The sequence below is a fragment of the Haematobia irritans genome, chromosome 3 (genome assembly GCF_050003625.1).
Source record: "Haematobia irritans isolate KBUSLIRL chromosome 3, ASM5000362v1, whole genome shotgun sequence".
Classification (NCBI taxonomy): Eukaryota; Metazoa; Arthropoda; class Insecta; order Diptera; family Muscidae; genus Haematobia; species Haematobia irritans.
Window position 1 is genome coordinate 172,391,853 of NC_134399.1, and position 17,661 is coordinate 172,409,513.

General features: G+C 29.3%; 1 protein-coding gene across 4 annotated transcripts in view; it reads left to right on the forward strand.

Moving 5' to 3' along the window:
* The window catches only part of prage (RNA exonuclease prage), a 236,648-nt gene extending 223,169 nt beyond the window's left edge, over window positions 1-13,479 (forward strand). For all 4 annotated transcript variants that reach the window (XM_075298515.1, XM_075298514.1, XM_075298513.1 and 1 more), the window contains one exon: window positions 10,536-13,479. In XM_075298515.1, coding sequence (XP_075154630.1) covers window positions 10,536-12,463 — 1,928 coding nt within the window. In that variant the 3' untranslated portion in view covers window positions 12,464-13,479. The remainder of the gene's footprint in view (window positions 1-10,535) is intronic.
* The last annotated feature ends 4,182 nt before the right edge of the window (window positions 13,480-17,661 follow it).

Below are 17,661 nucleotides of genomic sequence, written 5' to 3' on the forward strand. Positions count from 1 at the left end.
GTAGATTATTTTTGGCGATATGGACCAATTTTTGTGTAATAAGTCATATATTGACAAAATGTACCAAATTTCAACCGCATCGGATGACTTTTGCTATATATAATTATGGACCGATATTGACCAATTTTTGCATGGTTGTTAGATACCATATACTAACACCATGTACCAAATTTCAACTGGATCGGATGAATTTCGCTCCTCCAAGAGGGTCCTGAGGTCAAATCTGGGGATCGGTTTATATGGGAGCTATATATAATTATGAACCGATATGGACCAATTTTTGCATGGTTGTTAGAGACTATATACAAACACCACGTACTAAATTTCAATTGGATCGGATGAATTTTGCTCCTCCAAGAGGCTCCGGAGTTCAAATCTGGGGATCGGTTTATATGGGAGCTATATATAATTATGAACCGATATGGACCAATTTTTGCATGGTTGTTAGAGGCCGTATACTAACCTCAGGTACCAAATTTCAACAGGATCGGATGAATTTTGCCCCTCCAAGTGGCTCCGGAGGTCAAATCTGGGGATCGGTTTATATGGGGGCTATATATAATTATGGACCGATATGGACCAATTTTTGCATGGTTGTTAGAGACCGTATACTAACATCAGGTACCACATTTCAATCGGATCGGATGAATTTTTCCCCTCCAAGAGGCTCCGGAGGTCAAATCTGGGGATCGGTTTATATGGGGGCTATATATAATTATGGACCGACATGGACCAATTTTTTGCATGGTTGTTAGAGACCGTATACTAAGACCACGTACTAAATTTCAACCGGATCGGATGAATTTTGCTCCTCCAAGAGGCTCCGGAGGTCAAATCTGGGGATCGGTTTATATGGGAGCTATATATAATTATGGACCGATATGGACCAATTTTTGCATGGTTGTTAGAGGCCGTATACTAACATCAGGTACCAAATTTCAACCGGATCGGATGAATTTTGCTGCTCCGGGAGGCTCCCCAAGCCAAATTTGGGGATCGGTTTATATGGGGACTATACGTAAACGTGGTCCGATATGGCCGATTTTCAATACCATCCGACCTACATCAATAACAACTACTTGTGCCAAGTTTCAAGTCGATAGCTTGTTTCGTTCGGAAGTTAGCGTGATTTCCACAGACGGACGGACAGCCGGACAGACGGACGGACATGCTTAGATCGACTCAGAATTTCACCACGACCCAGAATATATATATATACTTTATGGGGTCTTAGAGCAATATTTCGATGTGTTACAAACGGAATGACAAAGTTAATATACCCCCATCCTATGGTGGAGGGTATAAAAATTGGAAGTTCTTCCAAGGGCACAACTTTAAAAGTACTTCCAGAAAATGCACTTCCAATGATGTTCTTCATTTTAACTACCCAGGAAGGTCTTTTAATTCATTTTTTATAACTTGGTTTTTTCATACTTTTAATGGGTTGTTTTAATTATTTTTTTTTTTGTTTCAAATAGTTTAAAAACATAAAATGGTACAAATCATTTAAATCTTGTCGAAAAAAATGCTAAATCCAATCTGAAAAAATTGTGAATTTTTGAAAATATTTGAGGTGAAACGTTTCCGACAAGCGTTAGAATCCATTAAAAACTATAAAAAATTATAAAAATTATTTATTTGACAAAATATCACAGAATTTTTTAATTTACATCCAAAACATTGAATTCGGATCACACCTAAAGATGTGATGCAAATTCAGTGCAGCGGCTGTTGAAATAGAGGATTTCCGTCCTATGACAAGCCCATGTTAAATTCATCGCTTCTGCGTCAATTTTGCATCACTTCCGGATCCAAAAAGAACATTTTCATTACTTTTTTGGCGATGCTTTTTTGCTGGGTATTTTGTCAAAATTTTATTTCTATAGAAAATTTTGTCAAAATTTTATTTTTATAGAAATTTTTATCAAAATTTTATTTTTATAGAAAAATTTTGTTAAAATTTTATTTCTATAGAAAATTTTTTAAAATTTTATTTTTATAGATTTTTTTTTTAATTTTATTTCTATAGAAAATTTTTTAAAATTTTATTTTTATAGATTTTTTTTTTTTAATTTTATTTCTATAGAAATCTTATTACAATTTTATTTCTATAGAAAATTTTGTTTTGATAGAATATTTTATTTCTATAGAAAATTCGACCATTTTTGGGAGAATTCTACCAACTGTGGCAACCGTGATCGTTTGTCGTCAATTCGGATATATTTCATCTTAACCCTTTCACTACCGGAATAAACCTAATGTTAAAAACTTTAATTTTTGTTCTGGTTTTACTTGTACTAACAGGGAGCCACCGTGGTGCAATGGTTAAAATGCCCGCCTTGCATACACAAGGTCGTGGGTTCGATTCCTGCTTCGACCGAACACCAAAAAGTTTTTCAGCTCACCTCAGAAATGCTGGTGACATTTCTGAGGGTTTCAAAACTTCTCTAAGTGGTTTCACTGCGCCGTTGGAACGCCGTTCGGACTCAGCTATAAAAAGGAGGTCCCTTGTCATTGAGCTTAACATGAAATCGGGCAGCACTCAGTGATAAGAGAGAAGTTCACCAATGTGGTATCACAATGGACTGAATAGTCTAAGTGAGCCTGATACATCGGGTTGCCACCTAACCTAACCTAAGTAGCACAAAAATTTTAATTTTGAGGACCTACCTCAATTACTTCAAGATCTATTTGAGTTTTTTTTCTGAAAATTTAATTCTTGAAATGTAACCAAATGGCCTGATGCAATAAAGAGCTATAAAATCTTTAGAAGTGTAAGAAAAAATACAAAAAAGAGCTCGAAAAAATATCAGCTATAGTTTTTGTATCAATGTCCATTTACTAGAGACATACAGTAGAAAAATGCACTCAAAATTTCGTATTTTTTCGTTTATTGTTAAAGAAATTTATAAAAAATTCATTTTAGTGCTCACCAATATGGAAAATATTTATAGCTTATTTAGATTAAAACTTTTACTTTAGAATAACAGCGATACATAAATCGAAACTAAGTGGGGAAATAGAGTTTGGTGTCATTTTCGAATGTCCTCCTGGGTGGACATCGGTAGTGAAAGGGTTAAAGAAACTATTTTACATTTAAAGGAAAATTCAGTTGTCTAAAATTTCGTTTCTGAGTATTTTTTATAGACCGTATTTTTTAAGATATTAATTAATTATTATTAAAAAAACTGTAATTTATTTTCAAACTAAATAGGATATTTATGCACAGATATGTAATGAATGTGAATGTGTAAAATTATGCGATTTATCTGCTGCAAAAAATAAATACTTTTGTTTTAATTAATCCAAATTTTAAAAAGTTGACTTTCCACATTTGAAAACTTCGAAAATTCGATTTATGTTTCTGATTACAATCCCTACTTCTAAACCGCAAATATATTCCGCACAAACTTTATTCCCTAAAATCAACGTTTTCACACCATCCAGTTTTTTTTATTAATTTTTCTATATGATAAGAGTTAGGGCATTAGTTAAGAGCCCTATGCTTACCAACCACTGGAGTGGCCATCTAATAATCAGTCATTAGCATTAACCTTGTAAATTATATCTCTCTGGGATTTATTGATGGCTAGACTAGACCAGTGATTTTATTAGCATTTTTATAGAACAAATCACATTGAACCCGACTTTTGGTAAGATAACTTCAAAATATGGCCCTATCTAATCCATTCGATTTGACAGATAGTGTGAATGAAATCGTCATTTTCAATTAGCATATATAAAAAATTCAATTCATTTGTATATAATATTATGATAAGATTGGATTTTATTAAAAAGGTTTGACAAACCAAAATGATTTTGGGCAGATGGTATTGATAATCTATTAATACGTGGGAAATAGTAAAATAAAAATGTACTTATATTCGTATGCTTACATTATCTAGGCTCTAATTCAATAGTATGCTAAGTGAAAAATCATGTATCAGGTTATGGGAAGATTCGAGTGATTAGAATTGTATAAGATTTGAAAATTTTGTTGTTTTTTTTTTTGTACTCCTGATAAATAAGAATTTATTAATTCAAGTCCAGGGAAATCATCGAATTAAATTTTTAATTGAATCAATCAAAAAAAATTTTAATTGAAAAAAAACTAATTGAAAAAGGATGTTAAAAATGTCTTCTTCTGTTATCTTAAACAACAAATTATGCAAACATCTAACATCGAAATATAAAAAAATAATGTATTTAACTTTATGACAATGGAAGTGCAACTAAATAACTAAATAATTGCAACTAAATAATTTAAAATATTAATAGAATTTTGCAATCTAAATCCATTTTGCTTTTAATTGAATCAATCACAAATATATTGAATGTTTCGAGGAAATCAATTACATTGTTAATCAAGTATATATTTTTTAATTCTCTGATTGATGATATCACTTTCGGGAATGAAGCAATTAATTTCGTGATTGAGTTAGAAAAAAATATAACAGATGTTCTTCTAATATATTCCTCTGTTTTACAATTAAAATTAACTATAAAAATAATTAACTTTCAATGAAGACAGTTTTAAAGGCTTGAATTATTATTTAATTTTGGAATAAACATTTGATTTGAAAATAAGAATTAAAAAAAGTAATAATGTTTAATTTCTGCATTGCATATATTAATTTATTAAAAACAAACAAAAACTCGTATTCCCTATTAAAATATTTTTGTATAGATCAAAATTCGCATTTAAAAAATATTTACAGAGTTTATTAATCGAATTGTTTAAAAATAGATTAATACACTCTAAATGTTGCTGTCTAAAATTAGCCAATATGAGAAAAAAAAAACAAATACATGGCATATATAAAAGTAATAATAGCAGATACTCACAGAGCTATGACATTGATTTACAGGTTAATGACAGTGTAAGAGTAAGAGGGTGTAAGAGAAGTCATTAACTCTACAATGCAGTTAACATTTTTTTTTGCGGGGTGAATGTGTTTATATAGGCCATAATAAATTCACTAAAGGAAGTGGTATAGAACGTGGGATAAAAATATTTATGAGGTAAAAAGTAAAATAATAATTTGATTTCATTCCATTCCATTTCATTTCGTTTCATTTCGTTTCATTTCGTTTCATTTTATTTCATTTCATTTCGTTTCATATCATATCATATCATATCATATCATATCATATCATATCATATCATATCATATCATATCATATCATATCATATATCATATATCATATATCATATATCATATATCATATATCATATATCATATATCATATATCATATATCATATATCATATATCATATATCATATATCATATATCATATATCATATATCATATATCATATATCATATATCATATATCATATATCATATATCATATATCATATATCATATATCATATATCATATATCATATATCATATATCATATATCATATATCATATATCATATATCATATATCATATATCATATATCATATATCATATATCATATATCATATATCATATATCATATATCATATATCATATATCATATATCATATATCATATATCATATATCATATATCATATATCATATATCATATAACATATATCATATATCATATATCATATATCATATATCATACATCATACATCATAGATCATATACCATATATCATATATCATATATAATATATAATATATAATATATCATATATCATATATCATATATCATATATGATATATGATATATGATATATCATATATCATACATCATAGATCATAGATCATATACCATATATCATATATCATATATAATATATAATATATCATATATCATATATAATATATAATATATCATATATCATATATCATATATCATATATCATATATCATATATCATATATCATATATCATATATCATATATCATATATCATATATCATATATCATATATCATATATCATATATCATATATCATATATCATATATCATATATCATATATCATATATCATATATCATATATCATATATAATATATATATATCATATATCATATATCATATCATATCATATCATATCATATCATATCATATCATATCATATCATATCATATCATATCATATCATATCATATCATATCATATCATATCATATCATATCATATCATATCATATCATATCATATCATATCATATCATATCATATCATATCATATCATATCATATCATATCATATCATATCATATCATATCATATCATATCATATCATATCATATCATATCATATCATATCATATCATATCATATCATATCATATCATATCATATCATATCATATCATATCATATCATATCATATCATATCATATCATATCATATCATATCATATCATATCATATCATATCATATCATATCATATCATATCATATCATATCATATCATATCATATCATATCATATCATATCATATCATATCATATCATATCATATCATATCATATCATATCATATCATATCATATCATATCATATCATATCATATCATATCATATCATATCATATCATATCATATCATATCATATCATATCATATCATATCATATCATATCATATCATATCATATCATATCATATCATAATTTAATTTAATTTAATTTAATTTAATTTAATTTAATTTAATTTAATTTAATTTAATTTAATTTAATTTAATTTAATTTAATTTAATTTAATTTAATTTAATTTAATTTAATTTAATTTAATTTAATTTAATTTAATTTAATTTAATTTAATTTAATTTAATTTAATTTAATTTAATTTAATTTAATTTAATTTAATTTAATTTAATTTAATTTAATTTAATTTAATTTAATTTAATTTAATTTAATTTAATTTAATTTAATTTAATTTAATTTAATTTAATTTAATTTAATTTAATTTAATTTAATTTAATTTAATTTAATTTAATTTAATTTAATTTAATTTAATTTAATTTAATTTAATTTAATTTAATTTAATTTAATTTAATTTAATTTAATTTAATTTAATTTAATTTAATTTAATTTAATTTAATTTAATTTAATTTAATTTAATTTAATTTAATTTAATTTAGGTATGTAATTGAAATATTAAAATTTTCGAACATCTTCTAAACAGACCTAAACAATATAAATCCTAAAATGATTGATATATGCTAGAATTGAAACTATTGATTGTGATTAATTATTTCTACATTGTCTGTATACACGAGCCAGATTAAGTATCAACAGGTTTTTTTCTTTGCTTCCATTCCATTTAATTTCCTTATTGTAAATTTTTAAATAAACGAGAAACGGAAAATTGGCATTAGTGAAAAAATAGCAGCAATATACCTAAATCGCTTATTAATATGTGTATACATTTATCTTCCTTTTTTCGGTTTCCAGTTTTGTTTCAAAAATTAACCACCCTTTTTGTTGAGTTTTTTTTTGCTAATGTCTGTTTGTATAGCTTCTGTTATAGTAAACAACAAATAAAAATTATACAAACATCAAACAACGATATATAAAAAAAATGTTTAATGTATTTAACTTTATGACAAATGGGCATACTAAACACGTGCTTAAATTTTTAATTATTCGCTATATTTTTTTTGTTTTTTATTCATCAAAGAGTAATAGATCTTTGATAGAGTACAAAAAAAATGAAATCTATTCGCTAGCTCCTCTATATTGCTTTTGGAAAATTTTAGTCAATTTCATATAAAGTTTTGATGTTATTAATCAACTTTAATCTGATCTACGGTGACATAAGTTATTATCAAATATTGCATACAAATGGGCATATTTAATTTTTGTAATTTAATTGAATTTATAATATTAAATCATTTTCATTTATTATTGCAAATTACAAAATGTGTTGAGGTTCAGGAATTTACAATTTAAACTTTCATGGTGTAAAATTAAGAAACAAACTAAAAATATTTATCAATTAAATTTAAATTAAAATTTAATATTCTCCAAACTAATTGATAACAATACAATTATTATTTATCCCAACCGTGAGTAAAATATGCGTATATTTGCAACGTTAGAGCCACAAACTCCAACGAAAGTATCTTGGAAAAATATTAATTTTAACATGAAAGATAATACAATCAAAATTCTAGGACACAAAATTTATATAGTATTAAGTAGACATTTCTTTCAAATAAAGAAATTTCAATTAAAAAAAAACTAGTCTATATTTTAAGAATTTGTTTTAATTAACCAAAAAATACAACAAATAAATTAATTTCAAAATTATTTCTTTAAATAAAAAATATTTTTTTTAAATAAATTACTTAAAGAAAAGTTTTTCCTACTTCAAAGACGTACGACTTTAACACAAATTTCAAGGAATTTTTTTCCCAGATTTAATAAAAATATGAAATCTAAGATTGTGAGCTTTCTTTTAATTAAAATTACATTTTTGTAAATATATTTGCATTTAATATTGAGTAAATTGCGTGTAGTAAAATTTAAGTATTATAATCTTTTATATTAGGTTAATATTTTTGACAGTGTAAACACACGCACCATGTACAATATTTCTTTTTTATTTTTGTGAAAAAAAAACCACTCCGAATACCAACCTCAACCAACTACCAAAAAAAGCTTTTTTTTTACTTCAATCGATGACTCTGGTCTGATCGCGTATGGTGGTATTTGACTCTTGTGCCACTTTGTATGGAATGGAAAACGTGTACATTTTATTAACAATTCAGAGCGACAACTCAAGAAATAATCAAAAATTTGTATACACAAAGTATTGGACTTTTTTGGATCTCGTTCATTCGATTTTGTCGAAATAACACAAAAACACAAAATGTATGACCACCACCACCTCATCTATGAAATGAAGACAAAACGACAAAAAATGTTGTGCAAGGAATTTTAAATAGGAATCAATATGGTATAGTGACATTACTATATTCCTGATACTAGGCAAAAGTTGAATTAAGATATATTGGGGGCATTCCACGATAAATTCAAATTAAATTAAAATTAAAATTTAAGTTTAAATTTAAAATTTAATTAAGATTTAAAATTAAATTAAAATTAATATTAATATTAAAATTAATATTAATATTAATATTAAAATTAATATTAAAATTAAAATTTAAAATTAAAATTAAATTAAAATTAAAATTAAAATTAAAATTAAAATTAAAATTAAAATTAAAATTGAAATTAAAATTAAAATTAAAATTAAAATTAAAATTAAAATTAAAATTAAAATTAAAATTAAAATTAAAATTAAAATTAAAATTAAAATTAAAATTAAAATTAAAATTAAAATTAAAATTAAAATTAAAATTAAAATTAAAATTAAAATTAAAATTAAAATTAAAATTAAAATTAAAATTAAAATTAAAATTAAAATTAAAATTAAAATTAAAATTAAAATTAAAATTAAAATTAAAATTAAAATTAAAATTAAAATTAAAATTAAAATTAAAATTAAAATTAAAATTAAAATTAAAATTAAAATTAAAATTAAAATTAAAATTAAAATTAAAATTAAAATTAAAATTAAAATTAAAATTAAAATTAAAATTAAAATTAAAATTAAAATTAAAATTAAAATTAAAATTAAAATTAAAATTAAAATTAAAATTAAAATTAAAATTAAAATTAAAATTAAAATTAAAATTAAAATTAAAATTAAAATTAAAATTAAAATTAAAATTAAAATTAAAATTAAAATTAAAATTAAAATTAAAATTAAAATTAAAATTAAAATTAAAATTAAAATTAAAATTAAAATTAAAATTAAAATTAAAATTAAAATTAAAATTAAAATTAAAATTAAAATTAAAATTAAAATTAAAATTAAAATTAAAATTAAAATTAAAATTAAAATTAAAATTAAAATTAAAATTAAAATAAAAATTAAAATTAAAATTAAAATTAAAATTAAAATTAAAATTAAAATTAAAATTAAAATTAAAATTAAAATTAAAATTAAAATTAAAATTAAAATTAAAATTAAAATTAAAATTAAAATTAAAATTAAAATTAAAATTAAAATTAAAATTAAAATTAAAATTAAAATTAAAATTAAAATTAAAATTAAAATTAAAATTAAAATTAAAATTAAAATTAAAATTAAAATTAAAATTAAAATTAAAATTAAAATTAAAATTAAAATTAAAATTAAAATTAAAAGTAAAAGTAAAAGTAAAAGTAAAATTAAAATTAAAATTAAAATTAAAATTAAAATTAAAATTAAAATTAAAATTAAATTAAATTAAATTAAATTAAATTAAATTAAATTAAATTAAATTAAATTGAATTGAATTGAATTGAATTGAATTGAATTAAAAAAAAACTACCTTTATTTTTAAGATGCTGCGCTTTTGACTCAGAATCAATTCAAAAAATCGTATAGGAAAGGTAAAATCTTTGGATCCTAAGTAATCTGTTTTTTTTTTTTTGTTTTTTTTTTTTGTATGAGTGTAAATAAAATAAAAACGAATTATTTCATTTCTTACTTAATTTTATATATTAATTTATTGCTTTATTTTGTTGTCCTTCTTTAATCCATAATCCATCTTTTTATTTTCTTTGTAGACTCTATGATCGCATCTCGTCATAATCCAGGCCATCGTAACAGCACATCAAGTGAAGCGACTGGCAGTGATGACCTTAACTCTAGCTCTAGCAATGAGGATCTAATCACCACATACATTGTCCAGAATAAAACAAACAAGAAATCATCGAAATCACGTCAGAAGCGTCAACAGAAGCGAAAACAAAATGCTGGCAACCATAATCATGGCAATGGTAATAGTGCCTCATCATCTGATGGTCTGCAACCTATGGACATCGATGAGGACTACAAGGAAAATCATAAACCTCATGGCCCGAATGGATCCCCCCATTTAGGTAGTAGTGTTGGTGGTGGGGGCAAACATCAAACTTCATCAGCAGCTATAAATCTACGCAAGCAATGCACAAAAGCCGCTGCCTTAAAAGCGGTCTTGAATAATAGTAAACTCTCCAATAGCAACAACAACAACAACAAATGTCCTGGAGGAGGCATTAATGCCTTGACCACATCTCCATCGAACTCATCGGTCTGCAGTTCATTGTCATCGGCCTCATCGACATCGTCCATTAACTCCTCTTCATTGTCATCATCAGCTTCAAGTTCACCGGCCCATTCGGTGAATTCATCACCAACTGCTTCGCCTACGGCCAGCAAACGTAATGCCGACCATTTAAAGAAAGCGGCCCAGGCCTTATTGCCACCGCTTAGGCAATTCACCAAATTGAATTTATCCGAAGCAGAACTGTTTCATGAAATGAGCCGTTATGTGATAGAGCCCAATCAGTTGAGGGTCTATGGTTTCCCCGTGGAGTCGGTACATCATGAGGGCTGTATAGAGATCTATAAGTGTTTGCCCAAACATTTGGCTGAAGAGGCCATCACCAAGGATAATCAGAGACATCATCGCCATTTCTATGGCCGTAAAAAGACCAGTGGCGTGATTAATGCCTATGATGGTCTAAATTCAACTACACAACAGTGGTCGAATTCCACAACAGCTATCGACTCGGGCCATGGTTCGGGTGATTCCAGTCCACGTTTTACCGATTCCGATTCCAGCGAAATGGGCGAGGAGGAGTTGGGCTATGAACCAGTCATGGCATTCTACACACCCGATGGGGTCTATCAAATCTTCTCCGAATATGATACCTCCGTGGAGAAGCAATGTGTCCGTTGCTCCAAAATGTTTGAGGTGGACAGCGAGGGCAAATATCTCACATTCGAAAGCTGTACCTACCACTGGGGCAAGGCGAATAATGTCTATAACGGTAAATGTTATGTTAACATCTATTCCTGCTGCCAGGGTGAAGAGTCCAGCGAAGGCTGCAGCCAACATCCCATGCATGTATGGAATGGTGCCGTGGTAGGCATTAATGGTCCCTACAATGATTTTGTGCACACAAAACCCCGTAGCGATAAACACAAGCACAAAAGCCCGAAAATCTATGCCATAGATTGTGAGATGTCCTATACGGGTCTAGGCCTCGAAGTCACCAAGGTCTCGGTGGTGGGTTACGATGGTTCACTAGTCTATGAACATTTCGTACAACCCCAGGCGGACATTGTCGATTATAATACCCGCTTTTCGGGTATTACCGAAAAAGATCTCTCCCCCAACTCGAATAACTCCATCAAAACATTTGCCCAAGTTCAACAGGATCTGTTGAAACTAATCGATGCCGATACCATACTTATTGGCCATGGACTTGACAATGATTTGCGAGTCTTGCGAATGGTACACAAGACCATTGTCGATACTTCACTGATATTCAGTCACTCCACGGGTTATCCCTATCGCAGATCTCTTAAGAATTTAACCAAGTCCTTCCTGAAGCGAGATATCCAATGCAGTGATATGGGTCACAGTAGTTTCGAAGATTCCCGGGCCTGCCTAGAGCTGATGTTGTGGAGGGTACGCAAGGATCTGCGACACTGGAGCTATCAATGAGAGCAGCTGCCCGAGATAAAGGAGGAAGAGGAGTCCTTGGACTCGTCGCAAACACCTGTCGATAGGCCGCGACAAACATCGTTATCGACGTCATCATCGTCGTGGTCGAAATATTACCTATCCTATAACTATTATTCTTACTATTGTGATTGTTTGCGTGTATATAATACGACGACAAGTACTATTTTTAGCAATAGAAATAATAGTAGCCGTAGTTACAGCAATAGCTATACGAGTAGTCTGTATTCATTCTATGTAAATAGTTGCTGTGTGATGAGTGAATATTTTTATTACCATAGCTGTAAGTGAGTGAATGTGAGTATAAATGCATGAGTGCGTGAGTGTGTAAATGATGAGTACAATGAGTATTTTTGATTTCATGAGTATTTGTTGTATGATGTATGAGTATGATTGAGTTGAATGAGTGTTTTTTTGTGTACCGAGTGTTTTTTTTCCTCCCCCCTATTTCCTAAGATTTTTTTATTCTCTAAAAAAGCAAACTTTCCCCCTCTCGATGTTTTTTACTCCCCCCTCCCCACAACCTAGTTTTTTAGGAACGACAATTTTGTTTTCTTTTATTTTTTTACAAATGCAAACTGTTTTCTCGTTGTCTTTTGTTAAAAAACAAAAAGAAAAACACATAAAGGTCAACACTCTCGTTGTTGAATTGACTGAAAATTGTAGTTTTAACCAACATTTTTAGTAGAGTTAAGCAAACACAATACACATAACAATAAAAAAAATCAATAAACAAAAATCAAAAACAAACAAATCGGTCATCTGCTGACTGTCGCGCATTAGTTTTAAGTATACTATTTATTAAAGTATTTTTCTGTTAAGTTTTTATTTTTTTTATTTTTTCGAATATCATTTGGTTTTTTTTTTTTCTCCTCCATACACAAAAACGACAACAAGAAAAATTCTTTTTGTTAAATCATTAAACAAATCAAAAACAAATAAAAGAAAAATAAAACAAACGATAAAATAAAGTTAACACATTTTTAGTTAAAAAAAAATCACCCATTGTGTTTTTATTTTTTTACTATATGGGAGCATTACTAGGAATATTCATGGGGGATTTATGGAAGAGGTTCCGGACATTCGTGTGCAAGAACAAGTAAATCAAAATCAAATAAAAGAAACACAGAACAAACGATAAAATAAAGTTAACACATTTTTAGTTAAAAAAATCACCCATTGTGTTTTTATTTTATTTTTTAATAATAATAAATTACTAAAGGAATATTCATGGAGATTTATGGAAGAGGTTCAACACATTTCTCCCCCCATATTAAAAAAAATCAATTGAACATGCCTGCATTGCCGACAGCCAAACAGCTATCTCGGGAGCCATCGTGGAGCAAGGGTTAGCATGTCCGCCTTGCATACACAAGGTCGTGGGTTCGATTCCTGCTTCGACCGAACACTAAAAAGTTTTTCAGCGGTGGATTATCCCACCTCAGTAATGCTGGTGACATTTCTGAGGGTTTCAAAGCTTCTCTAAATGGTTTCACTGCAATGTGGAGCGCCGTTCGGACTCGGCTGTAAAAAGGAGGTCCCTTGTCATTGAGCTTAACATGGAATTGGGCAGCACTCAGTGATAAGAGAGAAGTTCACCAATGTGGTATCACAATGAACAGAATAGTCTAAGTAAGCGTGATACATCGGGCTGCCACCTAACCTAACCAACAGCTAACTCGTTGAGAGATTTGCCGCTGTTTCCTTGTTGAGGAACATAGTGCTCATGAAATTTCCGTAAAATGTGATTTTCTCAATATATATTTAACTCACCATTTGTAGCAACATTATCCATCACCTTTATTTCACGATGATGCTGTGTAGTGAAGTGGACGGCAGCAGCGATGCGTAGGGACAATATAAAAGGGGCAAAGTGAATCAAACAAGGAAGTTAGTTTTGTGTGAACAAGCAAACAGACCAGTAGGTGAGTAGAACTAGATCATAGAATTTCAAGTGAGTTAAGACGTACGCCACTTGGACACCAGCAAGACAACACACGACTAGGATTGAGTTACAGTGCGTCCTCACCGCCACTAGTAACACGACACGACTCAACAGTGGCCGGATACCGCGAGCCCTAATCAGCCACTGGTATCACGTTCAGGTAGACACGACATCAACGTGATACCGCGAGTCCTTACCTGCCACTGGTAGCACGACCAGCCAGGCACGACTGGTGCAGTGAGTCTTCGACAGCCACTGTTGCCATCACCAACTAGACACGACATCAATTGGATACAGTGAGTTCCTCATAGACACTGTAGCGCCGATCTCCCAGACACGACCGCAATCGGAAACAGTGCGTCCACAGTCGCCATTTATTTTCAAGCCAAAACGTATTGGAACAATGCCGCCACTGGCCACTTCCACACCGACTAGGATCACTTCAGTTCACTCTCCACCGATCCACGTCACCTTGACACGACTTCCGACAGGTCTACTTTCCCATGTTCCGTCGTCTACATCGTCGTGACTCGAGCCCCAGCTAGCGTGGTTTCATATACCGCCCACTCAGCTTATCTCACCGTCACGGAACTGAACCGAGAGGTGATACGCCACCGTGGATCGATTAGCCATTAAGGCTGCAAGACATTGTGTACCGCCTAGGCAACACAATTATTTTCAATAAACCCTCGCCATAAAACCTAAAACCTCTTGTGTTCTCCTTGTCTCTGGAATAAACAAATTTCTGTAACGAACCCGGCCCCGTGAGCAACACCCTAGCCTTGGGGGGAAAACCCTTTCGTTACAATCTGAAAATGACTACGAAGCATAAGGAATCCTTTTCGCCGTGTTAGGTTAGGTTAAAGTGGCAGCCCGATTAAGATTCAGGCTCACTTAGAGTATTCAGTCCATTGTGATACCACCGCCGTGTTAGAAACCTACTTGACCGATCGTAACAATTCTTATAGAAATTTAAATAAAATTTATTCTCAGGATTCAGTATAAGTCACATGATATTTTGGAAAGGTTTGACATTTCTTGTCGAAAATGGTTAATTATATAGTTTATTATATTATAGTTAATTCTCTCCCAGCAAAAAATTTTAAGAAATCTAGAAGCAGTAAAAAATTTCCTTAAATACTGTATGCGCTAATATTCAGCGCATACTTTTTTGCTTACAAAAGAAGGAAGAAAAAAATCGTCGATATTTAATTCATGCTGATTCGGAAACAAGAAAGTAAAGGACATACGATTTAATGCATACTATGCCGTTTACAAAACAGCACAAAAGTATGTTAGTTTCAAACTCATTGTAAAACTTTGCCGAATTTAATGCACTTGGGTATGCGAGATCTCATTTAGTGCATCCTATCTCGTATACTTTGATGCACTAAAGTATGCAAGCTTTAACTTAGTTTTTAAACTGTGCAGAATATGAAGCAAGTTAGTAAGCGAGTTGGATGACTAATGCATCCATCCTCGTATACAAAAATGTTCTAAAGTATGTAAGTTTTAATCTCTTTTTCATACGATCGCTCACGATGAAAACCGAAATCTTGTATGCGTCGTAGAAAAAATTGAGTATGGTCACCAGTTTGTGTTTGAAAGTTGTGCCAAGTGGACGTGTTCTCGCGTGTGCGTTTTTTTTTTGTTAGAGTTATTTGTTTTTGTTTTGAGCTCTGAGAGCATAAAGCTTTGGTAAGTAAACCCCACTGTTTTTGTTTTTTTTACTTATTTTATTTGTAATACCGTTTGTAGTACCGTTCGAAATGCCAAAAATAAAAAAAGACTATTTAGCAATGAATGATATTATAAATATATATTTATTTTAATATTTTATTTTTATTTTTTATCCGTTTTAACAGGTTACCACAATCAAACATATTTTAGGAAAGGGAGATTTACAAAAATCCATTAGAGAAGTAGCAACAGCAATGCGGAAGAGGCGTAATTTTTTTATTTCTATCATATTTTTTATTTTTCTATTCTATTTTGTATTTCAATCATATAAGTATTATTTTTCTGTGAAAAAATAATTTTTGTTTTTGTTGGTGTGGTGTGAGTTCCTGGAGAAATCATATTTCTCAAGACTGAATATAATTTTCCTTATCTTTAAAAGCCCTTATATAACACCAAGTATTATAATTACTTAAAATTAATGAATTAAATGTTAATAAAACAACAACAAATGAAAAAGAAAACAATAAATGGATAATATTTTCCCTCAATATTAAACTAATAAATAGTCATTATTTCATCGCATTAAATAGGCGAGGAAAAAGCGCTTCACACAGAGATATTTTTTCATGTACGACTTTCGGGAATTATGGATGCGCTAACATTCAGCGCTTTTGTAAAGTGTCACAAACTGCGCTTGTTTATGGGCTTCTAAGTATGTATAAAGTAAGCGCATTTTCGCGAGACATTTCTTTATAAATTCACCAATTCCTCGCTTTGGCAAGCGCTGCCTCTGACAATTCTCCTTTACAATTGCGATGAAAATTCATCAAGTTTTTTGCTGGGCTGTGGCTGGCAGATGTGATATTGCTTGGGAACCCCACTCAGACCACGCACTTCTTACAATTTCCAAATAGATAAGCTTAAGTCTGAGAATATTATGTCCAAGTTCTATCTTTCGAAGATTTCCCCTTAGGAGTGGACTAAATCCAGCACTCTCTGTATGATATCTCTAATTGTTTCAGGGAACATTCCTCTGACTACTGATAATTATACCCTTCACCACTACTGTGGTATAGGGTATAATAAGTTTGTGAATTTGTATGTAACGACAAGAAGGAGTGGACTTAGACCCACCGTTTAGTGTACCGATAGTCTTAAAATTAAATTCTGAGTCGATTTAGATATGTCCCTCTGTCTATCCGTCCGTTTGTCTGTATTTGTAATTTTGTGTGCAATGTACAGCTCGCAGATTAAGTCTGATCGTCCTCAAATTTGGTCTTTCTTCGGGGCATAGACAATCGCTATAATAAAATTTTGACAATATTTTCTATTTTGGAAAAAATAGATTCCGATTTATTTACAGCTCCCATATATATCTTTCATCCAATATATGCTTACATGGCCCCCAGAGGCCAGCGTTTCACCTTAATTTGCTTCAAATTTTGCACAATGAGTACAACTGATGGTATCGTCAAGTATGACAAGTTTGGTTGAAATCGGTTCAGATTTGGATATAGCTCCCATATATGGTTAGGTTAGGTTAAGTTAGGTTAGG